General features: G+C 51.9%; 2 protein-coding genes across 6 annotated transcripts in view; one reads left to right on the top strand and one right to left on the bottom strand.

Annotated features, from left to right (window-relative positions):
* ZNF526 (zinc finger protein 526) overlaps positions 1-1,466 on the bottom strand; it is a 5,184-nt gene extending 3,718 nt beyond the window's left edge. Inside the window, exon 1 of one of the 2 annotated variants that reach the window (XM_023544015.2) lies at positions 1,020-1,466. In XM_023544015.2, the coding sequence (XP_023399783.2) occupies positions 1,020-1,098 (79 nt within the window). In that variant the 5' untranslated portion in view covers positions 1,099-1,466. The remainder of the gene's footprint in view (positions 1-1,019) is intronic. The other variant, XM_064293727.1, reaches the window with a different exon arrangement.
* On the top strand, positions 1,209-25,752 carry DEDD2 (death effector domain containing 2). 4 transcript variants are annotated; one of them, XM_064293733.1, is made up of 7 exons: positions 1,209-1,571; positions 1,713-1,874; positions 3,631-3,997; positions 5,522-5,659; positions 9,027-9,167; positions 17,045-17,068; positions 19,329-25,752. In XM_064293733.1, exons 3-7 carry the CDS (start codon positions 3,670-3,672, stop codon positions 19,718-19,720), a joined length of 1,023 nt encoding a protein of 340 aa, XP_064149803.1. In that variant the 5' UTR covers positions 1,209-1,571; positions 1,713-1,874; positions 3,631-3,669; the 3' UTR covers positions 19,721-25,752. The 4 variants fall into 4 exon arrangements, with proteins under 4 accessions (XP_064149803.1, XP_064149801.1, XP_064149804.1 ...); XM_064293731.1 differs by lacking the exons at positions 1,209-1,571; positions 1,713-1,874 and adding an exon at positions 2,888-3,019 and having other exon boundaries at positions 19,329-25,751; XM_064293732.1 differs by lacking the exons at positions 1,209-1,571; positions 1,713-1,874 and adding an exon at positions 2,890-3,050 and having other exon boundaries at positions 19,329-25,751.

Genomic DNA, 25,752 nt, shown 5'->3' with positions numbered 1-25,752 from the left:
GTGGAATCCAACCTACAGCCCTGCGCACACAAGAGTCACTCATATTAAGTTCCCAGAGGGCAGGATTTGTCTGTTCATCTCTGATGTATTTCTAGAGCCAAGAACAACGCCTAGCACACAGTAGGCACTCAGTAGATATTTACTGGATGAATAATGCTTCCTCCAGGAAGTGTCCTGCAAGGCTCTGGAAGTTTAACTGTCCTGTGCACATTCCACTTCTCCTACCAAACCTAATTCTTCCATTAGACTGTGAATTACAATCAGCATAGGACCCTGCTTTCAACTGGTGCCCATTATATGCCCCTTGAGTGCATGATTCACTAAAAGCCTAGGAGTTAAACTTCCCTTATTCATGATATTCCAACTCCCTCAAAATTTGCGAGTTGCCACCACCCTGCACACAACAACAGCCATTCAGTAAAGGATCTTCCTGGAAACAGCCAACCAGGGGCCTGAGAGTTCAGTTTTTCCTTGTTCACAGCTCCACTCCGATCAGAGAACTCCCCAAGGGCCAGGCCCGGTGCCTGGTGCAGGGCTTGCACAAAGTAAGCATCCTCTCGAAGCTGCTCCTAGAGGCCTGAAATTTGGAATTTCTTCGTCTACATTCCCCCCCTTGCCAATCTTGGCTTGTGAACTACTGGCGACCATGTGGGCTTTTCGTACAGTAAGTAGATCAATAAAAGTCCTTCAGGAAAGACTCCACCAGGGGCCTGGAAGTTAAGCTATGCCGCTGCACACGCTTTTTCTCCTACCAGGCTCATCTACTCGGTAGCCGGGAGAACTTCCAGCAGGCGGTGAGAGACAGCTCAAGAGTAGGTTCCTGCATACCACAGGCGCTCAACCAATGCTCAGGGCACGCAGGAAGGCGCGCTCTCGTTCCAACCCGAGCCGCTCCCACTCTAGCGCAGGCCCCAACGCTCTTCAACCCCTGCAGCCCACTTCGTGCTCCCTCCGCTCCCTGTACGCCCAGCGATCTCTTCCCCCGCCCGCCCAGCAGCACCCTCAAGGGACACTCTTACCTCCTGCAGACCCCGGGCGCTCTTGACACCGACCCTCCACCCTAGGCGTGCGAGACCTCTCACTATCTACACCTCCCATTGGGCGGCGCCGTTTACCGTAACGACCAATCAGAGCAGGGAGCGGAGGGCACGCGCCCTTGCGCCTGCGCGTTGACGCTCAGGAGGGGCTCGGCAAGTTCCTCCACGAATGCAAATGTACCCGGAGGGTCGGGGCTCGGGGAGTGGAGATGCGCCTGCGCAGTTCTCCCGGGCCGTTCCCTACCTGCCAAGTCTGGAAGTTACATAGACAGAAGTGGGCACCTTTGGAGTGCTAGGGCGCATGGAGTGGACCGAACTGCGGGAGACCTTGACGGACGTGTCATTTCACAGTTGGAGAGACAGATTTCCTGAGAGCACAGTTTTGGAGCCAGATATCCTTGGGATACTTCCCTTCTCTGGGCTTCAGCTTTACTCGTCAGTAAAATGGGCTTGAATCACATCCATCTGAAAAGCTGTTGAGGAGTTGAGATCACACACGTATAAGCGCTCAGCACAGGGCCTGATACACCATGAGTATATAACCTATCTAATATGGACATAATCCCAATTTGTAAAACTGCTTTCTATTTTCTGTTCAGTCGACTTAAGAATGGTTGCTGTTGGGCACCTTCTGTGCGTCCAGTAGGTGATCATTGCCATCCTTGTGTTTTACAGACGGGGAAACTGAGGCCAAGACAGGGAAGGGGACTCTCGCAAGCTCACTGCTGCAGCCAAGGGAGAGCAACCAGAGCCAGTGCCAGGACCCGCGTCTTCTACCTCTCGGGGTTAGATGACTCCGGGGGTGGGAACTGATCCGAGGAGGAGACTTGTTGTAAGGCACGTGCCGGCTCTGATCTTGAGTCACCTAAGACAGAGGCGGTACGACCGCCACGCCCAAGGTCCGGCCGCGGGGAGATTCGCAGACGTTAGAGCCTTGACGCCGGCTCCCCTGACAGGAACCCGCTCCTGCCAGAGGGTGACTCGTAGGTGCAGGTTAGGGTGTGGGCGTCTAGGTGGCCCTGTGATCCTGGAGGGCAGAGATTGGAACACGTTAATGGGTGGTGATAGACGCCATCTGGAGGGGCACAGTCGGGATGTAGTGGCCTATTGCGATCAGGAAGGACGTATCGAGAGGGGTTTCTGTTCCTAACATGTGATGGGGGTATCTTGGTATCAATCAGGGGAAGGAACGTATAGGTGGAAGATATCTGTTGGGTGGGAGGTGTTCAGGTCGCCATCATGAGAAGGCACAGCTGAGATGTCGGTTCCTGGTTGCCATTAGGAGTGGAGATAATCTAACAGAGAGGTGAACGGAAGGGTGTCCTAGTACCGATTATAAAGCGTTACTGGAGCCGAAACGATCGTAATTGTGGTCTTCTGCAGTGGGCAGCTGGGGGCAGTGGTAACGTGGGCGTCTAGGTCGGGATCAGGAGGCGGTTGTAGTCCGTGAGATGAGTATTCCCAGCAGGTCGTTGTGTGGGGTGATACAGACCCGGCGGCTTAAGTCATGGGCGGGCAGTAGTGCCTCTGCAAACCCGTTGCCGTCCAGTCTATTACGACTCAAGCGACCCTCAAGAACTGAGTAGAACTGACCCATAGGATTTCTAAGGAATGGCCGGTGGGTTTGAACTGCCGACCTTTTGGGTAGCAGCCGAGCTCGTAACCACTGCACCGCCAGGGATCCAGCGCCTTTGCAGCGGGATACCAAAACCAGCCCAGTTGCGGCGCTGCTCTCGCTCTGCGCAGGCGTAGCACAGGCAGGCAAAGACGCTTCCGTTCGCGGTGGGGCGGAGGCTCGGCAGGGGCGGGGCTTGGGGCCTTGCTCTGCGCGTGCGCCGAAGGGGCGTGGCGGTCGCACCTGCGCGAGTTGGGGCAGGAGGAGGGGCGAGGTGACGCAGGCGTAATAATAGAGAAGGTGCCAGAAAGGTCCAAAACAAGTGGCTGCGGCCGTCGCCCAGGAGTCGTCTTGACGGCTGAGTCCGGTGAGGAGCCAGACAGGCCTAAGGGAGATAGGTGGGTGGTAGAGGGAACCAACCTGGGCTCCAGGGAGAGGCGGTGCGGCCCCTACAGGGCGAGGGTTCGGGTTCGGACAGTACCACTTGGTGTGGAGCAAAGGGCTGCTTGGTCGGTCCCATTTGTAGGGTGCGGAGGGTTACTTTCGGATAGTACCACTTGAGTGAAGCCGTGGGGCACGGTCGGACGGTACCACTCGACGGACCCCAAGGGGCACATCCGGTCAGCAGTACCCAGAGTCAAAGGCAGTGGGCAGGGTGTCCCAGGAGGTCCCGAGGCGTGCCCGGACGGAAGCACTCAGTGGGTTCCGGAGGTTGGTTTGGAACGTACCACCTGGGGAGGGGCGTCCAGGGTTACCTGGCCCCAGTGGTCGGAGCACTTGTAGGGTTCGGCGTCTCGACCTGTTACTAGGGGACCTCGGGCGATACCATTTCTTTTCGAGGGAGGGGGGAGGCTGAGACGGTTGGGGTGTGGGGGTGGCCCTGCTGAGCTGCGCGCAGTGAAGCCGGCGTACTGGTCAGGGTGGGGTCCGGACCCCGCGCCGCTGACCATTGCCCTCTGCCCCCGGTGTGGGTTCTAGGCCTGAGTTCCGTGCTTGTTCCCGTCCCCTCCCCCGGGTATGGAGCTGCCCGGGCCGACCCCGGTCCCGAGTTGGGAAGAGGATGAGTGTCTGGACTACTATGGGATGCTGTCGCTGCACCGCATGTTCGAGGTGGTGGGCGGGCAGCTGACCGAGTGCGAGCTGGAGCTGCTGGCCTTTCTGCTGGACGAGGCTCCTGGCGCCGCCGGTGGCCTGTCCTGCGCGCGCAGCGGCCTGGAGCTGCTGCTGGAGCTGGAGCGCCGCGGCCAGTGCGACGAGAGCAACCTGCGACTGCTGAGGCACCTCCTGCGCGTGCTGGCCCGCCACGATCTGCTGCCGCACCTGGCACGCAAGAGGCGCCGGCCAGGTACAGCGGAATGGGAGGGTGACAGATGGGCCTGCCTGGCTTCGGTTGAGAAGAGGGCTTTGCCCCGCCCCCGCTGGGTTCCCATGGTGCTCTGATATGGACCCTGTCATATCAGGCAGCTTATGTCCCATCCCACTCCTTTCTCCTCCCAGAGCATCAGCAGGACACTAGAGGAAAGAGGTATGTTTCTGGAACAGGTGAGCTTGTAGGATTTTGCCGCATCAGTAACAATGATTATGGCTACTGCTTATTAAAAAAAACCCATTGCCTTGGAGTTGATTCTGACCTATAGCAACCCTATAGGACAGAATAGAACTGCCCCATAGGGTTTCCAAGGAGCAACTGGTGGATTCGAACTGCTGACCTTTTGGTTAGCAGCTGAACGCTTAACCACTGCACCACAAGGGCTCGTGGCCGCTGCTTACAGAGGGCTTTTTTCATGCCAGATATATTAAAAAGCTTTTCATGTGAATTATTTTCTATTCTCCTAATAACCCCATGAAGAAGTCCTGTTATCTTTACTCCTCTACAGGGGAAGTGGCAGGTATAGAGAAGTTAAACAGCTTGCCTGCCTGTAAAAATTGAGCTCTTTCTGTGTTCCAGGCAATGGGGATACAGGGTGGGAGGCTGACAGATGAGGTGTTCTATTAAGTTTGCGTGTAGTGGGGGAATCAGACAAATTGATAAACGTGTATTATGTTGTAAGATATGGTTACCAAAAGGTTGGTGGTTCAAACCCACCAAAGGCACTTCAGAAGACAGGCCTGGTAATCTGCTTCTGAAAGGTCACATCCTTGAAAACCCTGTGGAGCATTTCTGCTCTGAAACACATGGGGTTGCCATGAGTCGGAATCGACTTGACAGCAGATAACCACGTTGTTGTTAGGTGCCATTGAGCTAGCTCTGATTCATAGGGACCCTGTGTACGACAGAACAAAACACTGCCTGGTTCTGCGCCATCCTCACAGTTGTTACACTTGAGCCCATTATTGCAGCCACTGTGTCAATCCATCTTGTTGAGGGTCTTCTTCTTTTTCACTGACCCTCCACTTTACCAAGCATGATGTCCTTCTCCAGGGACCGATACCTCCTGATCACCTATTCAAAGCATGTGAGATGTAGTCTCATCATCCTTGTTTTTAAGGCGCATATGGAAAAACTAAAATAGAGTAATGGAAGAGACAGAGAGTAGGGAGTACAGCACAGTGAGGGGAGGCCACTTTAGATTGGGAGATTGGGTAATCAGTGAAGGCCATCGCAGGGATCCTGACCGTGATTCTGCCTTCAGAATAACCTTGATAGTTCAAGCTCCTGTAGAGACGGGTTGGATAGCCTCAAGAGGTGATGAGTCTTCTATCTCAGAAGGCATTTGAGCGAGGGCTGGGCAGGAGGTGTTTGAGAGGAAGTGGGTAGCTGAACTCTGGCCTCTTGGGGGAATGTAGACACTGAGTCAGGTGCGATTCTGGGGGCTGGGCTTGGGAGGGGAGGAGGCTGTGAATGCTTCTTTCCCTTCTCTTTCCCCAGTGTCTCCAGAACGATACAGCTACGGCACCTCCAGCTCTTCAAAGAGGACAGAGAGCAGCTGCCGTCGTCGCCGCTGCCGCCGCCGCCGCCGCCAGTCAAACAGTTCTTCAGATTCTCAGCAGGGCCAGTGGGAGACAGGTGAGCCCAGTGGGTTGGGCGTGAGGGCAGTGCCTCTCTCTTCCTTCTGAACCCGGGTGAACCTTCCTCCATCTGCACCCATACTGGCCTATTAGGGAAGGGCTCCCAGGAGTCCTTCTGCCTCATTATTGATGTGTGTATGTGCGTGGGCAAGTATGTTTTTTATTGTGTCCCGAAGCGACTTGTAACATTGTTTCATGTGGTTTTATAGTCTTATAAATGACAGATTTTGGATATTATTTTGCCCTTGGTTGTCTTTGCTCCCCATATTTCTGAGATTTACCATGTTGATATGAGTAGCTCTAATTGGTTTCCTTTAATTGCTGTGCCGCAATTAGTTTATCCAATCTCCCCCCCCCACCCAGTTTTTTAACGTAAAACTTTCAAACATACAGAGAAATTGAAAGTTTGGTACAGCGAACAGGCTCATCTCTTCTGCTTAGTTTCAGCAATTTTTAACATTTTGCCACTTAACACTTTACACGTGTATGTACGTATGGATGATTTTTGTTGTTGTTTTTCTGTTGAACTTTTTGAAAGTAAGCTGTAGACATCAGGACACTTTACTCCTAAATCAGCGGTAGGCAACTCTTGAGAGGAAGGATATTGTCTAATACCATCACAAGACCATTATCATACCTATGAAAAGAAGTATTAATTCTTTAGTATCATAATGGTCTATTTTCAGATCTCGCCGAGAGTGTCTCAACTTCAGAGTGCATTCATAGTTCGTGTATTGCAGTCAGTTGTTACCAAAAAAAAAACCAAACCCAATGCCGTTGAGTCAGTTGTTAATGTCTGTATAATTTCTTAATATGGGACAGAACTCTGCTTCCCAGTACCTTTTTTTTTTTCCGCCTTGACCTCTGTTTACTGATCCAACCAGCTGGTGGTTTTGTAGAATGTCCTCATTGTTCTGTGTCTGATTGTTTCCTAACGGTGTCCTTTAACTTGTTCCTCTGTCCCTGGTATTTCCTGTAAGTGGGTATGGGGTCTAGAGACTTGATTAGATCCTGGTTACACATTGTGGCAGGAATACGCCATCGGAGGTGCCATGTACTTCATATCGGAGGAAATCAGGAGCCACATAAGATCTGGTTTTCCCACTGGGAGAGGGAAAGTGTAATCACTTGGTTAAGGTGGTGTCTGCCATGTTTGTCCATTTAAAAGAACGTTCTTTCCGTTAACCATTAGTAAATCATCTATGGGGTGATAATTTTGGCACATCCTGTTTCCCAACAGCTGTTCACCCAGTGGGTTAAACATCTGTTGGTGATGCAGTCTGGTGTTTGCAAAATACAGATTTTCTAATTCTTATTTCTTTTTCTACCTGTATTAGCTAGAATTCTTTCAAGAGTTTTCCTTTTTTCTCTCATTTTGAGTATCACTATGGACTTCCACGTTTGTTTACTATGCTGTAGTTTATTAGTCATTCTTTGTTATGTTCAAATGGGCTACTTCTGGGTCTTGTTCTTTGAGTGCTTCCTGCATTGTGGCACAGCAAGGTGTCCTGGGCTTGCCTCGTACTTTCCATTCCCCAGCCCTAGAACCAGCTGTTTCTCGAGGACCTCTGGTTTCTTCTGGAGGCCAAGATCTGGGTGCTGAGTGTGCACATTATTTCTAGATTCTCTCAGTGAAAGAAAGGAACTGTGCTTTTTAAGAAGTTCATATTGGTATTTTCAAGTCAAAATGAACACTTCAGGGACTTTCTCCTGTTATGCTGAAAATACCATTTTTTTTTTCCTTTTGAGTGTGGGTGGACATTTAATGACAAAACGTACACAGTGTTAAGACTTAGAATTACATTTATTAAGATCCTTTTTTAACCGTATTGTAATTTAGATGAAGGTTTACAGAACACACTAGCTTCTCATTAAACAGCACACATACTGTTCTGTGACGTTGGTTACCAACCCCATGGCATGTCAGCACTCTCCCTTCTTGACCTGGGGTTCCCTATTACTAGCTTTCGTGTCCCTTCCTGCTTTCTCATCCCAACCCCTGGGCTGGTGTCTCCATTTAGCTTCATTTTGTTTTATGGGCCTGTTCTAATCTTTGGCCGAAGGGTAAACCTCAGGAGTGTCTTCATCACTGAGCTGAAATGGTGTCCTGTGCCATTTTGTCAGGGTTCCTCCAGTGTCTGTCAGGCTAGTAAGTGTGGTCTTTTTTTATGAGTTAGATTTTTCTATATTTTTCTCTAGCTCAGTCCTGGACCCTCTATTGTGATCCCTGTCAGAGTAGTCGGGGTGGTGATAGCCAGGCATCATCTAGTCGTGCTGGACTTAGTCTGGTGGAGGCTATGGTAGTTGTGGTCCGTTAGTCCTACGGACTAATCTTACCCTTGTGCCTTTGGTTTTCTTCATTCTCCCTTGCTCCAGAGGGGGTGAGACCAGTGGAGTGTCTTAGATGGCCACTTACAAGCTTTTAAGACTGCGGATGCCCCTTATCAAAATAGAATGTAGAATATTTTCTTTGTAGACCGGAAATACTGGTTTTTAATAACATTGATATTTACTTGCTTTGTCTTAGAGCGTAATAGCATAGCTTCAAAATTGCAGTCTCAATATCGTGTTGACTACATCTGAGCTAAAGTTAGGATTTCTCTGTGGTTCTTCTTGTTCTCAGAGGGTATCCCACTGAATGTGTACAGTCAGAATGTTTTTCCAAGTTACATGAAAATTCTTTTCTCTTGTTGCCAATTATATCTAATTAGGTTTGTTTGTTTTTCTTTGTGTTTAGTTTTATGGTTTCTTTTTAATTTTTTTCTAACATGGAAAACAGTTACAGGAGTCAAGACTAAACTATGTTTCAAGGTGTTCTGAGAAGCCTCATTTTTATCATTGACCGCCCCTGCCCCCCACTTCTAACTTATTTTCCCAGTGTTTCGTTTTGCAAAAATAACAGAATATATGTATATATTCTTATTTCCCTTTCTCTGTTGCACAAAGTGTAGCAGACTATAGATACTTGTTTTGTTTCTTGCTTTATTTCACTAGACAACCTATCCTGGAAATCACTCTAGAGTGCTGATTCCTCTTGTCAGACATTTACATTGTTTTTGAGTTGTTGTGATTATAATTGGTACCCCAGTGGCTGTTGTCCTGCTGGTTCCTGGTGTGAGCGTGCAAGGATTTTTCTAGGCTCAGCCCTGGGACTGGAACTGCGGGGTGGTTGAGCGTGCTCCTTTGCCCTTCTAGATGGTGCTAGGTTGCACTCCTCATCTTGTAACAGGGCCGCTGGGGCCCAGAGAGGCAGAGGAACTCATCTAACGTGGTCTCACAGCACCTAGACCAGCCTCAAGCTCTTTTCTGGGCACCCATCTGTCACTTGCTCCTCATTCTGTCCCATCCCATCTTTCTCTCCTCAGGCTCTCCCCCAACCAAGCGGCAGCGGCGGAGTCGGGGCCGGCCCAGTGGTGGTGCCAGACGGCGGCGGAGAGGGCCGCCAGCTGCCTCCCAAGAGCAGCGAGAGCCGGCCCAGCCCACCTCAGAAGGCAAAGTGACCTGTGGTAGGTGTCTGGGGGTCTTGAGAAGTTCATTCATAGTACCCAGGGCAGGCCGTGGAGTCAGAGGGTGGGGGAAACTGGTGTTTGGGGTATGACTCATGTAGGGGGTGGGCAGCAGCTCTCACCCACCCATATGGTGCAGTGGAATACCTGTCCTTTCTGTTGCCATCTTGCTGGTCCACATCCTGTCCATAGATGAAGGATCAATTTGTGTGCCACCTTCTCTACAAAGCTTTCTCTGACCATCACTTGCCTCCAGTGTCATTTGTTTATTCAGCAAACATTGCAGAGGCTCACTCTTCAGCAGTCACCTCTTCTGCAATGGTGGAGTATGGTGTGGTAAAGAACGAGGACTCTGGGACCAGGCTGCCTAGTCACATCCTGGCCTGGGCCCTTCCAAGCTCCCTGACCTTGGGCGAGTGACTCAACCTCTCTGAGCTGCCACATCTGTAAAATGAGACTGATAACAGTACCTCTCAACTAGGTTGTGAGAAAAAACTCATCTAGTAACCTTGGGACAGTGCCTGGCAGGGGGCATGTGCCCTGTAAAAGTTTGCTCCTATTCTCGCTGTTACCATGCAGTGCACGTGGGGCAGGGGACACAGCAGCAAGAGCACAGGCAAGGCTTCTGCCTGTAGTTGGGTGACAGGACCTGTGCAGCAGAGCACTTAGAAAACGCTAAGTGAAGTGAGGGAGATAAAACAGGGTGATGGGGGAGAGAGTGAATAAGTGCTCCTTAAAAGTGGGTGGCCAGGGAGGGCCTTCCTGGGAAGGAGGCTGTGACTGAATAGGGGAAGGACATGGATCAGTGTGGCCAGTGGGCAGTGGTGTGGGGAGGGGCCAGGGAGCAGGTGGAGAGGACCAGGCACCAAGCAGCTGGGCCTGGCAGGCCTGGCGTGTGTGGGAGTTTGAATTTTATTTCAGGTGCAACAGGAAGCACTATAAAGCAGGGGAGTGACGTGCTCTGATACGTGCTTTTAAAGGAATTGTGATACTATCTAAAAAGCTAGTTAGTAAGTGATTAAGATTTGTAACATGTTTAGAACAGTGCCTGTTGTATAAAACCTGCTCAGCTAGGTGTGTGTGGGGTAGATTAAATAATGTGGAAGCAGGACAATGAGTGAAGAGGCCGTGCAGCTCAACAGGAAGGAGAGGACAGAGGCCAGGCTTGGGGTAGCCGTATTGGAGGGGGTGACGGGAGTGGACTAAGGAAATAAGGAACTGTTTTGGATACTGGGCTGACTGGAGCTGCAGACAGATAGGTAGGGTTGGGTTGTGGGGGAGCTCAGACCTTGCCTTCAAGAAATTTCACCTGGTTTTGTGGGATGGATACAGGCATGCCTGGGCTTCTCCCTCCATCCTCCTCTCTCTGCATCCCCTCCTCTCACACACACATTTCCGGTGCCCCCTCCTTTGTGTTGAGCAAGCCCAGGGATACAGATCACATCTGGTCCCCCTGCTTTCAGAGCTCCCAGGCTGCAGGGGAGACAGACGAGGAAAGTGGTGGCTGGGCCATTGTGGCAATGGGTGCCATGAGTGGTGTGAGCTTGCGGGCTTTGGCGTGTGCAGGGGAGATCTCTGGCCAGCCTCAGTTTCTCTGTGGAGGTACCCCCTGAACAGTGATCTCAAGGACTGCTGGAGGAAGCTGGATGAGGATGTGGGGAAGGGCATTCCCGGCCGAGGGAGCTACACATGCAAAGTGTAGGTAGTAGGATGTGCTCAGGGTTTAGTCTGTTGGGAACACAAGCTTTGTGGGTGGGGTAAGGGGCAGATGAGGCAGGTAGCAGCCCTGAACACTGGGTGGAAGTTTGGACTTTATTCTGGGGTGCTAGGGAGCAGGGAAGGGGTCACTTGTTTCTTCACCTGATTTTTATTATGGAGTAACAGCCTGTGCCAGGCATTGTTCTAGGCATTGAGGACCCACAATTGGTCTGACCTTGAAGAGTTTGCATTTTACGGTTGGGGAGGCAGATCGCCCGCAAAAGAACCAATATGTGATGTCAAGGATGAGTGCGCTAAAGACAGACGAAGCCAGGGAAGGGGACTGAGTTGTGTGCCCTGTCAGATCTGGGAAGGCACCTCTAGGAGGACTGAGACTGAAGGATGTGGGGGTGGGCATGTGGGGTCACCTCGGGGGAAGAGGGAGGAAGGCAGAGGGAGCAGTAAGTGCACAGGTGGAAAGGGTTCTGGGGAGGAGGCCCACCTGGAAGCTGGTGGTCAGGAGACCAAGGAAGAGCTGGTGGGATGCTCAGGTGGGATGCTCAGGCCGGGGTATGCCTAACTAGAGCCTGGAAGATGTAGGCCGTGGACAGCTTGGGTCCCCTGGAAGACCTTGACCATCTGCAGAAGTCCCCAGCCCACAAAGCATGCATACCTGCCTCTTTCCATTGTCACACCCTCTTTATGGATGAGACCAATGGGGCTAGCCCCGTGTCCTCAGACAGCTCCTGGGTGGCTGCCTGATTGTGACACTCCCCAATTTAGGCGGTAATTGCCAGAGCCACCAGGTTGGCTGTGCTGCTGGATGGGTAAAGAGAGTCAGTGCCTGCCAAGCTGAGAGTTCAGGTCTCTTTTCTGAGGGCTGGGTCGGGGCAGGGAGGTGGTTCACTGGGGTGTGGCTGCGTCTTGTGGCAGGGAGGGAAGACGAGCAGGTCTGACTGCTGACTCACCAGGCAGGGTGGGGCTAGAGGGAGGCTCTCCCATTTGGACCTCAGTTTTCCCCTCTGACAAGTGGGGATGGCTCACCCTTAGTGAGGCCTAGTCCCCAGGCTGGAAGGAGCCCCTCCTGACCTGACTCTAAAGGGGCCTGCTGTTCTTCCCCTGCTTCACCTGTGACAGCTGGGAGTGTCAGCTAGCTGCACTCTTGGGGGACAGAACTCTAGACTAAGCTCCCGAGTGTGTGAGGAAGGGGGGGTTGGGGGATACCAGGCTTGGGCACAGGGCCGTCCACCGGGTACTGTGCTTGGGTGTGTTCCCCACTGAGTTCTCAAGACAGCCATTGATGTAGAAGTGACGTCCCCATTGTGCAAAGGAGGAAACAGGCTGAGGGAAAGGAAGTTGCTAGTCTTGAGTGATGATGAGTGGCTGAGGCAGAGCTGGGCTGAAACTCGTCTTCCAAAGTCCATTTTTGTTTTTTGCGTTCATTCCATCTGTATTTATAGAGCACCTATTATGTGCTGGAGCCCTGGTGGCACGGTGCTTAAGAGCTTGGCAGCTAACCAGTCATTCCTGGGAAACCCTATGGGGCAGTTCTACTCTGTCCTGTAGGGTCGCTATGAGTCAGAATCGTCTCAATGGCAGCGGGTTTGGTTTTGTTTTGGTTTTACTATGTGCTGAGCACTGCAGGGATAAGAGGCCCCTGCCCTCCTGGAGCGTGTGTTCTGGTGAGAGGAGAAAGCCAGGAGACAGATATTTCAGAGGTCGGCTGTGGAGAAGACAAAGCAGGGCAGGAGTAGGGAGTGGTGGAAAATGCTATTTTATGTGCACCCAGCTTTCATGTTAGGATGATCTAGGAAGGCCTCCCAGGGAAGAGAACTGCCTAAAGGGAGGGAACAAGCTATGTGGATGGCTGAGCAGAGTGTTCTAGATGGAGGGACCAGCTGAGCAAAGGCCCGAGGTCGGGGTGGGCCAGTGGTGGTCAGGGAACAGCCAGGAGGCTGGAGTGGAGCGAGTTGAACAAGGGGGTGACTCATAGGAGGTAAGGATGGGAGCAGCAGCCAGGGGCAGGTCCTACAGGGCCTTGTCCCCTGGGCAAGAGGTTTACTATTTGTTTTAAATGATGGAAAGCAATTGGAGGGTTTGAATGACAGGATCAGCTTTCCTTTTTTTTTTTTCCTTCTTCCAACTTTTTTCCTCTGGAAAATACCCAGAAGCATCTAGATAGACTGGTATAGTTAACCCCCATGTCTCATCATCATGCTTTAATAACTGTCAACTCGGGGCTGATCTCGTTCCGCTGGCCATGTTTTGGGATCATCATTTCGGAGTCAATTCCTGGTGTTTTCTTATTTCATCCCTATATTCACTGTATATCACTAACAGATAAAAACTTTTGAAAAAAGCAAAACAAAACCATTATCACACCAAAAAAAAAAAAAAAAAAAAAATTAACAACCCCTTGCTATCAAATACCTAGTCAGTGTTGAAATTGTCTCATAAATATTGTCTTTTATTCTCACCTGATCTGTAGAATTCTCCTACCCTCTTTTTCTCAGCTTTTTCTCCTCTGCATCGTCATTGTATTTCTTGAAACCAGGTGTCCTGCGGAGTTTCCCTTGTCCTGTGGAGTTTCCCCAAAACTGGATTTTGCTGATTGCGTCCTGCAGTAGGATTGATTGAACGTGTTCCCCTGGCTACCTCTCTCTTTCCTGAAAATTGGTAGCTGGATCTAGAGAGGCTTGATCAGACTCAGCTGTGATGTTTTATTTTACTTTTTTTTCCCCAAGATCACTTTCTAGGAAGTACTGTCTTCTTCCATTAGGAAGAGACAGGAGCAAGGCAAGAGTGGAGGCAGGAGGCTGGGAAGGAAGGCGCTCCCACAGGGGCCCAGAGGAGGGTGGCAGCTGGTCCTAGGGTGGTAGCAGAGGAGCAGATGTCTTACTGTGGAAGCACATGCTGCCCTCAATCCCAAGGCCGGAAACTCCCCAGCAGCGCTGTGGGGAACATGGTTCCTCCTTGTACCCAGCCCACCTTACTAGGAACTTCTGGAGGGCAGGTGTGAGTGAGGTCCCTTCACTGAGTCCCTGGCCACACCCAGCACAAGATCTAACACACAAGGTTGCTCACCAGGCCTAGCGCCTGCACCCTCATATCTTGCTCATAGTCCCTGTGAAAATGGCTTGCGGGAGTTATCTGACCTCCTTCAACCCCACAAGGGGGAAGGAGAACCAAAATCAACAGCCCACGGCTGATTCCTACAGGCAGAGGTCAGACATGCCTCCTTTCTCTGCCATCTTTACCAATTCTGACACCAACCGTCCCTCACACAGCACTCTCTACTTTTCTGCTGGGGTTTGATAATTCATTACAGTGGCCACACCGAACTCTAAATTATGGGGTTTGCTAAGGAAGTAACAGTTAAAATTCAGGCTCAAGAATACTCAGGGTACAGCTCTTCCATCAGGCTAGCCTCTCCCCATTCACTGGGTACTGTGCTTCAGTCCCTGCCCAAAGGCACTCAGCTTTCTCTCTCTGTGGGTGTGGAAGCCTGCCTCGCTGTCTTCTGCTGCAGCATCTCCCCTGCTGGTCTCTCCTTCCTTGGTGGTGGGCTCCTTCTCCCTTCTCTGAAATTGGCCCTCTTTTAAGACAAAACTGACCAATCTCCTTATTAGGCCACAGTTACCCTATCACACAAGCACTTGGGTGGGAGTTACAAGCCCATGGCTGGAAAGGCCATATACGAAAGTGATTAATTGCACTTCGGGCCCCTTTTGGGAACCTCCCCCACCTTCCTTCTGCATCCCATTGTGACCCCTAAGAGGGAATGACAGGGAATGGGGCTGGGGGAAAGAGAATGTTGGGGCCCCTCTGAGTGCAGAAAGCAGGACCCTCCTCCTCCATGAATGCATAGACCCTTCACCCGTGACCCAAGGGCAGGAGCATTTCCCCACAGCTGCCAGAGTGGAGTAGGATGTCAGCAGATGCTTGGTGTTCCTGGCCCAAGAAAACAATTCAGGCTTTCCCAGCCCATGTCACAGGGTGCTGGGCGTTCTTCCTGCCTCCCCCTCACTGCCACTCCTGGACCAGTCCCTTTGCTTCTGTCTCTGCTGCCACCATCCTTCTGCTCTCCCCGACGACTGCCATGGCCTTGGTCCTGATCAACCTGCTGCTTCTGCAGAGTGGCTAGAGCTATGTCCGGTAAAGTCAGAAGGTAGTGTCCTTGCTGCTACACCTGGAGGATGCACTAAGAGCCTAAGCTCTTTACTTGCATTCAATCCTGTAATCCTCACCACAGCCCCACTGGTTATCCTTTATCCAGCAGCCTCAGGGGCAGCCTTTGGGTTACAGGGAGTTGCAACCTCCAGAGGCCCCAGACTCCAAACTGGTGCCCTACCACTGCCTGAGACCAGACCCTGACCTGGCCCACCAGGGTGTGGCCTGGCCCCTGCCCTTCTGTGTCCTCCTCTTCCTGCACGTTCCGGCTACACTAGCCCCTCAAGTCTGAGCGCCCAAGTTCATTTTCTGCTTCTGGACTTTTCTCATGTGCTGTTCTCTTTTCTGGGAATCCTGCTCTTCCCTTCTTCTGTGTCTTCCTGTCTAAACCGTATCCTTCATGCTTCGTTGTAAATGTCATTTCCTCAGAGAGGTCGTCTCTGATCCTTTCAATCTAAATCATAGCTTGCTCTGTGTAGTTTTCTCTCCTGGCCCTCAGGAAGTCCTTAATTATGTGTTTGTGTACGTATGTATTTTCGTGTACACGTGTTGTATGTGAGAGGCAGCCAACAGGATAGGGGTGCTTAAGAGCCGGGCCCTGGAGCCAGCACCTTGGTCAGAATTCCAGCTTTGCCACTTCTACCCGTATAGCGTTGGGCAGGTGACTCAATCTCCATACTTCCTTTTCCCCATCTGCCAAAAGGGGGTAATAACAGCATCACCTCTTAAGGCTGCTGGGAGGATCAAAAGGGGGCCAGTACCTGTGACGTGTGTAGTGCTGTGCCAGCCCGTGGCGAGGGTAGCATAAGTGTCAGCCGTTGTTAGTTCATGGTGTGGAGTAGGGGCGGGGGAGAGTGTGTGCAAAGCAGGTGATCCAGGGCCAGGGATGGAGCACTGGGTCAGACACGGCACGTACTCTCCTCTCCCCATTGCAGCCTGTCGGTCCTCTTTCTGAACCATGATTGTGTTTCCAGATGGGAGATTGGACTGTGGTGCGGCACAGGATTTCCTCACATGTAATATGGGGATAATGAAAATGCTCTGAGGATCAGGTGGGCACAGAGGGGCAGCCTTGAGTGGGGCCCAGTGTGGGGAGTACTCCATAACTACGGGTCATGTGCCTCCTTCTCCTCCCACCCCTGTGTGCTCAGTGTGCAGTAAATACCCATTGAATGGAAGCGTGAGATGCACATGACTGCCCTGGCACCTGCCATCTATCCTTCTCCCATGTGGTGGGCGCTCTGGGTGAACAGTTAGATCGTTCACTTCACAGGACCACAGGGATCTGTGCTGAGAGGGGCAAGCTGGGCAGAGATGTGGGCTTTTGTGGGCTGGGCCTTGGGTGAATAGGGCGTTCTGGGCAGAGAAGGTAGATAGGCCATTTCTTTTTTTTAAATCGAACTTTAAATGCAGGTTTACAAAACAAACTAATTTCTCATCGAACAATTAGTATGTCCATTGTTGTATGATATCACTTAACCCCATGACATGTCAACACTTTCCGTTCTCAACTCTGGGTTTCCTATTACCAGCTTTTCTGTTCCCTCCTGCCTCCAGTCCCTGCCCCAGGGCTGGCGCACCCCTTAGTCTTGTTTTGTTCCATGGGCCTGTTCAATCTTTGGCTGAAGGGTGAACCTCAGGAGTGGCCTTATTACGGAGCTGAAAGGGTGTCCAGGGGCCATATTCTCAGGGTTTCTCCAGTCTCTGTCAGGACAGACCATTTCTTGCCTGAGTAAGGCTTGTGCAGAGAAGCACCTCCATTGTGGCTAGAGGGCAGGCTATGGGAGGACATAGTGGGGATTGAGGGAGGAGGTTGGCTTGGGCCCAGGCAAGAGAGAGCAAGGCCTGGGTAGGGGCTGTGGGGGAGAGGTGGGTGTTGAAACCACAGTTCCTGTTTCTGGGTGTTTTTTGTGTCATAGGCGCTGGGTCACTTTACAAGTTGCCTCATTTAATTTTCATGACCCCACAGTGCAGCAGGGACCTCTTGTTTGTCTGTTTATGTTTTTCAGATGGGAAAACTGAGGCTCAGACAGGTGAGGTCACATGCCCAAGGCCCCACAGCTAGAGAGTGGCAGAGCCGGGACTCACCTCGAGGTCTGTGGACTCCACCACCTGGCTCTGTGCCTCTGCCGCTGCCCAGCCCCTGTGTGGCCTTGGACAGGTGCTGCTTCTCCCGGCCCCCTGCTCCCTGGCCCACACCCGAGGGAGGGCGTGCGTGGCCAGACACTGTAGGAGTCAAGGAGGTGGGCCTGGAGGTGTCATGTGTCTTCAAGATGGAGAACCTGGGGGCCAAGACTGGCAGGCTTCCCTGGGCCTCAAGTGGAGAGGGCGGGGCTCCCCTTGAGGCAGGAAAAGGAAGGGTTTGGGGTTTGAGTTGGGGAGGAGGAAGTGGGTGGTGTGGAGACATTGTTCTGGGGAAGCAGGGACTTTGCTGCTAACACCTGTGAAAGGTGAGGGGAGTCCAGGACACCTGACTTCCCCTCCCAGAGCTGCAGTTTCCTCATCTGACAGATGAGTTGAAGGTGACCACTGCCCCGCAGGTTGTTGGGTGATCCTGCTGAATCCCCGAGGCTCAGACACTTGGCACATCTGAGCTGTTGGTGGCTGTCATTCTTGGGGTCCCACTGGACGCCAGGCACAGTGCTACCTGGTTCCTTTTTAGCTGTTCTCTATAATCCTCCTAGCAGCTCTCTGCAACAGGGATTGTCCAGGTTTAGGCAGGGACCTGGCTCTGAGAGGTCATGTCTTAGGTCACGCAGCTAGCACCCGAAGCCTCCTGGGTGGGAATCAGCTCTGACCCAGAAGCCAGCTCTTTGGGCCATGGGAGATGAAATGACCTTTATCAAGCACTGCCTGGCCATGTGACCTTGGGCAAGTCACTTCACTTCTCTGTAATTTCATCATCTATAAATTGGGTATGATAACAGGCCTGCCTCACAGGGTTGCTGGTGGATTAAATGTCACCTGAGTCAAGCACGGGGCATCGTGCCGGGCAGGTAGTCAGTGCTCTGAGTGCTGGCTGCTGTTTCCATTCCAGGTGATCCTTAGGGCAGCCTTGTGTGTCGGGAGGAGGTACTGTTACTAGCCTGACTTCACAGGCAGGAACTCAGTAATCCCTGAGGGGAGGTGATAGGCCCCAGGTCACATCTGCAGGGGTAGCCTCAGAAATCTTACGTCCTGCCCCCCGTGCAGAGTTGCCACTCCATTTGGGCAGCTGTGGTCAGGGTTGTATTGGGCAGAACATTTGGTTGCAAGTGATAGAAATCCCACTCAAACTGACCTATGCAAAAAAGAGAATTGATTCTAACTCATGCAGGCATGGTGTGATCCAGGCTCATGGAATGAATGCAGGAATCTTTTTCCCTCTGCCCTTGACCCTTTGTAGACTTCATTCTCTCCCCTCCTGGTGGCACAATGGCCCCCAGCAGCTCCAAGCTTACGTCCCGCCATCTTAACAGCCTCTGTGGAAAGAGAGTGTTTGGTTCCCAGTAGAACCAGCACAGTTCCAGTCTCCTGGGCCTGGTGGGGACCCTCATCCACTGGGGCTTGCTTGGGTAGGTGGGTGGATGTGGTTGACCCCACATGAATTCATTGTTGGAGGGCTGTGAGACTGGTTGCCTAAAGGCAAGTCTATTTGTTCATTCACTGGTTCTTTGAGCAACTATGCATTCAGCACCTGCTGTGTGTCACAGGTTACACAAGTGAATAAAACAGACCAAACCCCTTCCTTCAGGAAGCTCACGGAGGTGGGGAGGAGGGGAGACAGATGATGAGCGTGATAGTAACGAAGGCTAGAGTAGGTTCGAAGGTGATAAACACCTTGGAGAAAAATAGAGCAGGGTGTAGGGAACTGGGGATGCTGGAGAGGGCGGTGTAAAGCTTTAAATAGGCTGGTTGGGAAGGTGGCATTTGAGCAAAGACCTGAAGGAAGTGAGGGAGTGAGAGTCTTGTGAGACCTGGAGAAAGAGCGTCCCTGGTGGGGGTGGGGCACAGGGCTGAGGCTGCACCTGCCTGGTGGTGGGAGGAGCAGCCAGGAGCCACTGAGGCTGCTGTGGAGCACTCTGGGGGGGAGGAGGACGGGAGGTCAGGGAGGTGACAGAGGCCTTGGGGAGGTCTTCACCGTTACTTAGGTGTGGTTAGTGGAAGGGGGAACCAACGGGGGCAGGCTGAATCCACGGGGCAGAGGGAGGAGCCCACGGGTGGAGCCTGCGGGAGGAAGGGTGCCAGTCCCCCTGCACAGTGTGTCTGTGGGTTCTCGACCCCCTCCCTGACGAGTCCCTCTTTGCCCTGCAGACATCCGGCTCCGGGTGCGAGCAGAGTACTGTGAGCACGGGCCAGCCCTGGAGCAGGGTGTGGCGTCCCGGAGGCCCCAGGCGCTGGCGCGGCAGCTGGATGTGTTTGGGCAGGCCACCGCAGTGCTGCGCTCACGGGACCTGGGCTCTGTGGTGTGTGACATCAAGTTCTCGGAGCTCTCCTATCTGGACGCCTTCTGGGGTGACTACCTGAGTGGCGCCCTGCTGCAGGCCCTGCGGGGCGTGTTCCTGACTGAGGCCCTGCGCGAGGCTGTGGGCCGGGAGGCGGTCCGCCTGCTGGTCAGCGTGGACGAGGCCGACTATGAGGCTGGTCGGCGCCGCCTGTTGCTGATGGAGGAGGAGGGGGGGCGGCGCCCAACCCAGGCCTCCTGATGCTGGATTTGGCAAGACCAATCCCACCTCCTAGCCTCCGGGCCACCTTCTCCCAGAGGACCATCTGCCCCTAGAGGACTGTCACTCCAGCAGCTGTGAGGACAGCTGACAGGACAGCCGGGCCTCTTGACAGCCCCTCCCACAGGATGTGGGCTCTGAGGCCTCCACCACTTCCAGTTGAGTTTCCTTCCCATCCTCTCCCTGCCCCCCACCAGGTGTGTTTCCTCAGCCTCTGGAGGCCAGGGGCACAGGCATGCAGATCAACGCAGGGAAGGAGGCATAGCCACACACTCACCAAAGGCCCCCGCACATGTGGATCCCCACCTTGGGCTATCTGCACACACACTGCCCCTCTGCAGCCTCCCTGGGCTCTGCCCTGGCCTCCCCCATACAGTTCTTTGGCCTAAGGGCTTCTCTCTCAGGATCTCTGATTTTACCGCCCTGACCCTGGGCACCGGCACTGGGGTGCACACAGGGCTGCCTCACCTTGCCCACACATTTCTAGCCAGCCGGGGCCCTGCCTGCCTTCCACACACAAACCTGGCCCTCCTGCCTCCTCTGGTTCCTCAGAGCTAGACCCAGATGTGTTGCAGCAGCATCAGACCAAGGTCTGCTGCTGCCCTTGGGGCCAGGATCAGAAAACAATTGCCTTCTCAAGAAAGGAAGGCAAAGCTCGGGGACTGATGGGAAAGGCCTTTAACAAATGGCACCAATAAAACTGTCCTGGAAGGGGCATAATTGGGCACCAAGAACCTGTAAGGCTCTTTCTTTATGGGGTGGGGAAGGATATGATGAGAGCCTGGGCCGAGAACCAATCTCAGAGTATTCCTGGCCCAGCGTTAGCGGCTGGAAGGTGGACAGGATGCTGGGTAAATCATCTGCTAGCCGCCATCCCAGGCTGGCCCTGTCTGGGTCTGTCTTCTCGTCCGTCAAAGGAGGAAATACTGGCTTAGATTCATGAACTCTCCCAATCCTGTGCATACATGCTTTGCTCATATACGTTTTTGGGGGTCCCAGTATCTTTAGTGCAGTGAGGTGGGCCAGCTACACCCAAGGCTGACAGAGCCCAGAAAGGATAGGCCATCGGGGGCTCCCTGTTCAGAGTCCCTCTCCAGTTGGCTCCCGACCCTTACGATGGGGCATTCACCTTCTAACCTGGATCTTCTCTGTGCTTTGTACTGCCGTGTGTCTACTGCTGAGGTGACCTCCTGCTCTTTCCCCACGCTGTGTTTAAGGGCACAGGAACTCGTTTGTTACACAATACCCAGATTTTCTTTCCTGAAGGGGAAGTGTACCAGGCTTAGGAGTTGGGGGTGGGGTGGGCAGAGATTCTCAACTGCTGGTCTCTGCCTGGGAGAAAGGATGATCCTGTCCCCACCTCAGCACCTGTCATGGTCCCTTGACCTATTCCGTGGTGTACAAGGTGGAGCAGGAAGTCTAAGAGTTGAGTCCTGTCTAGGAGTCAAGTCCTGATCAGCCAGTTGCTGTGTGGTCAAGACTGTTTATCTTGTCTGGGGAGGGAGCTAAGTTCTGTTGGACACCTACTCAAGATCTGTTCCACATTCAGCTACTAGCCGAAAGGTGGAGCCCTAGTGGTGCAATGGTTAAGAGCTAGGCTGCTAACCAAAAAGTCATCAGTTTGAATCCACCAGCCACTCCTTGGAAACCCTATGGGGCAGTTCTACTCTGCCCTGTAGGGTTGCTATGGGTTGGAATTGACTGGGCAGCAATGGGTTTGGCTTTTTTAGCTGAAAGTTGTTGAAAAAATACATTTCTAATGAATAAGTCATTCGTCTTGCAAAATTTTATCATCCTGTCTCTGGCATAACTTCTATTACCAAAGGCCATATTTTCTAACTACAGATCCTCCTTCATTGCCAACTTTTGCATTCCAATCACCAGTAATTATCAGTGCATCTTGATGACATGTTTGATCAATTCTGGACTACAGAAGTTGGTAAAAATCTTCAGTTTCTTCATCTTTAGTGTTTGGAGCCACAGTCAAATTCCATGGAAGCAGCAGTCAAGAAATAACTGAGGGACCGAATTACTGGGCTGAGGGCTGTGGGGACCATGGTCTCAAGGAACATCTAGCTCAACCGACATAGTTTATAAAGAAAATGTTCTACATTTCTACTTTTGTGAGTAGCGTCTGGGGTCTTAAAAGCTTGTGAGCAGCCATCTAAGATACTCCACTGGTCCCACCCTGTCTGGAGTAAGGGAGAATGAAGAAAACCAAAGACACAAGGGAAAGATTAGTCCAAGGGACTATTGGATCACAACTACCACAGCTTCCACCAGACTGAGTCCAGCACAACTAGCTGGTGCCCAGCTACCACCTCTGACCGCTCTGACAGGGATCATAATAGAGAGTCCCAGAGAGATCTGGAGAAAAATGCAGAGCAAGATTCTAAGTCCCAAAAAAAGACCAGACTTACTGGCCTGACAGAGACTGGAGAAACCCTGAGAGTATGGCCCCCGGCATGCTTTTAGCTCAGTAATGAAGTCACTCCTGAGGTTCATCTTTCCGCCAAAGATTAGACAAGGCCCATAAGACAAAACGAGACTAAAGGGACACACCAGCCCAGGGGCAAGGACCAGAGGCAGGAAGGGACAGGAAAGCTGGTAATAGGGAACCCAAGGTCAAGAAAAGGAGAGCATTGACATGTTGTCGGGTTGGTAACCAGTGTCACAAAACAATATGTGTACTATTTGTTTAATAAGAAGCTAGTTTGCTCTGTAAGCCATCTAAAGTACAATAAAAAATAGAAATTATAAAAAAAAATGACGTTTTACATCGGGCAAATCTGTTTCAAAAGACCTTTTTAGAGTGTTTAAAAGCAAAGACGTCACCTAGAGGACTAAGGTGCATGTGACCCAACCCATGGTGTTTTCAGTCAGTTCATATGCATGTAAAAGCTGGACAGTGAAGGAAAACTGAAGAAGAATTGATGCCTTTGAATTATGGTGTTGGTGAAGAATACTGACTATACCATGGGCTGCCAGAAGAATGAACAAATCTGTCTTGGAAGAAGTACAGCCAGAGTGCTCCTTGGAAGCAAGAATGGCAAGACTTCCTCTCACTTTGGACATATTATCAGGAGGGACCAGTTCCTGGAAAAGGACATCATGCTTGGGAAAGTGGAAGGCCAGTGAAAAAAGAGGAAGATCCTCAGCAAGATGAATGGACACAGTGGCTGCAATAATGGGCTCAAACATAACAGTTGTGAGGATGGCACAGGACCGGGCAGTGTTGTATATAGGGGAAGCTATGAGTCAGAACCAACTTGACGGCACCTGACAACAGCCGAAAGGTTGGCAGTTCAAACCCAAACAGAAGTGCCTCAGAAGATAGGCCTGGCAATCTGCTTCTGAAACATAGCCTTGAAAACTCTACAGAGCAGTTCTCTGCACACGTGGGATCGCCATGGACTCCACCTCAATTAACAGCAATATTTAGCCACTCTGTGTGAAGCAGGAATTTTATCTCCATTTTTGACAGGAAATGGGCTCAGAGAGAGGAAGTGACTTCCATGAAGAATGAAGAAGTGTTGATGGAGAGCATCTCTCCCCTAGTGACTCCTGTCATAAAAGGAGGACAGCAGTTGCAGTGGGGAGGGAGGAGGAGCTTGCATTCCCTTGTCACCTATCCAGGCACCCTTCTGTCCTTTCCCTCAAACTGGGAGGCTCTCTTGCCCTTGGTACGGAGTGGGTTTTGTTTTTACCATCTTCCAAGATTTGGGGCTCTTCTCTACTTGGGGTTTACTGCCCTTCGGGTTGGGGTTGTTGCTTATCCTCGCCTCTCCTGGGCTCTCCGCTACTTGCCAAATTCTAGAACCCGTCTCTCTTCCTCAAGCCCTGGGGCTTGTCTCTCTGCCTGACAAGCATAAGCCCCGCCTCTTTATTGGACCAGTTTCAGGCTCCTCCCCCTGCTTCAGCTCCACAACACGGGCCTGAACCCTACCTCAGCGCCCCCAACTCTCCACCCTTCTTGTGGCCTCCACCCTTTCAGCGCTGGGTGGGCCTTTTTCTCTAGCACTTTCCAGCCCGAAGTAAGAAAGCTTTACTTTGAGGGCAAGGGAACCCCCGTGCCTGCACAGGAGTGCCAAAACGTTGATGGCAGGAACCCTTGAAGCAGCGCCGGGACGTGGAGCCGCCAGAGCTTCCCTTAGCGCATGCGCCAGGGAGCTTGCCTGGGCTTGCCAATAGATCGACCCTCGAGGCCAGAAGTGGGTCAGACCCAGGCCGTGAGGAGAGCCTACGGAGATCAAAGAGCGTGAAAAGTCTGGAAACAGGATTCTGTGGGGCAGGGTGTGGACGGGCCACAGCTAAGGGAGATACGGGCCTGTGGGAGCTCAGAGGAAGGAGGGCCAGGGCATCAAACAGGAGAGGAGCCAGGGGCTGGCTCTTGAAGTATGAGTAGGATGACAGGGCATTCCAGGCAGAGAACAGCCCTTGTGAAAGCCTCAGGGAACATTCCAGAATGGGATCTAGAGAGATGGAGAAAGTTAAGTGGCAATGCAGAGCCAGCCATCCCCTATCAGCAATCATCTGCTACTACCCACTGCTTCTTCATAGGGAGCTGGGGGCGGGGGTGACAGACCCAAGCCCTGACAATTACAGTACAAGATAATGTGTTGAAACTGAGGGCGGTCCTGGTGTGTAGGGTGTGGCGGCAAACATTCCTCGAGGCCTCCTGTGTGCTAGGTGCTGAGCCGGGCTCTGTGAGATGACCCCAGCCAGGGTACTGCCCCCTGGAAAACCCCTGTTCTGGTGGGTGAGCCAGACTGGGACACAGGGGTCACAGCCTAGAGTGGTCAGAGCCTTGACTACACAAGGGGCAGAGGCTGGAGGAGCCCAGAGGACACTGGGTAGAGGGACCCAGGAAGGCTTCATGGATTGGGAAGCTCCCTTCTCATTCTGTTAAAAAATACCACCACCACCATCACCAAGATACATTTTATTTGTGAAATATAACATTCAGCAAAGTACGTGAAACATAAATGTACAGTCGATAAGTTGGAAAACACTTGTGCCACCCACATAAATACATGACAGCACCCCAGAAGCCACCCACTCACTTTTCTGTCATGAGACTCCTTACTGATCACAACCCCCCTGTTTCCCTAACTGGGACCATTATCCTGACTTTTACAGTAATTATGGCCATTCCTTTTTCTTTAACTTTCTAGTTTTACATCAACTCATTGTAAAAATGGCACGAGGGAGTGTCTGACCTCCTCTAACTTCACAAGGGGGAAGGAGAGTCAAGATTAAGAGCCCAAGCCTGATTCCTTTGAGTCGGAGGTCAGATATGCCTCCTCTCTCCACCATCTGTACCAATTCTGATACCAACCATCCCTCCCACGGCTCTCTGTACTTCTCTGCTGGGTTCTATAATCCATTGCAATGGCTACACAGAACTCACAGACCATACTCATGATTATGGGGTTTATTAGGGAAGTAACAGGTTACAATTCAGGCTCAGGAACACTCAAGGATATAGTTCTCCCATCAGGACAGCCTCTTCCCAGCCATGCTTGCAGGCACACCTCTCCCTGGCCCTCAGTCTCTGCCCAAAGGCACTCAGCTTTCTCGCTGCACAGGCCAGGAAGCCCACTGCACTGTCTCCTGCGGGTCTCTCCTTCCTTGGCAGTGGTGGACTCTTCTCTTTCCTATCTCTGGAATGGTTCATTTCAAGCCCAGAGGGATGGCAAAACTGACCAATCCCTTTGGTGGGCCACAATTACCATACCTGCAGTCCCACTCACTCACTTGGGTGGAAGTTACGAGACCATGGCTAGAAAGACCACAAAAAAGTCATCCATCCCACCACACTGATGTAGTTAATTTTCTCTCTGTTTGAACTTGGCATAAACGGAATCATACAGTATGTTTTCTGTTGTGTCTGGTTTCTTTTGCTCAACATGGTGTTGGTGAGATTGTTCCATGGTGCACTTATCTGTAGTTGACTCCTTCTTTATTGTTGTATAGTATTCCTTTATAGGGTTGCTCTGAGTTGAAATCGACTT

The sequence above is a fragment of the Loxodonta africana genome, chromosome 11 (genome assembly GCF_030014295.1).
Source record: "Loxodonta africana isolate mLoxAfr1 chromosome 11, mLoxAfr1.hap2, whole genome shotgun sequence".
Taxonomy (NCBI): domain Eukaryota; kingdom Metazoa; phylum Chordata; class Mammalia; order Proboscidea; family Elephantidae; genus Loxodonta; species Loxodonta africana.
Note: the sequence above shows the minus strand (reverse complement) of the source record. Positions and strands in the feature narration are given on the sequence as shown.

What these genes read in the sequence shown, in the direction of transcription:
- DEDD2 (XM_064293733.1), top strand. Translation starts at nt 3,670, where the DNA reads ATGGAGCTGCCCGGGCCGACCCCGGTCCCGAGTTGGGAAGAGGATGAG. An exon ending in AGAAGGCAAAGTGACCTGTG is followed by an intron (nt 9,168 to 17,044) that starts GTAGGTGTCTGG and finishes TATGTTTTTCAG; the next exon opens with ATGGGAAAACTGAGGCTCAG. An exon ending in GAAAACTGAGGCTCAGACAG is followed by an intron (nt 17,069 to 19,328) that starts GTGAGGTCACAT and finishes TTTGCCCTGCAG; the next exon opens with ACATCCGGCTCCGGGTGCGA.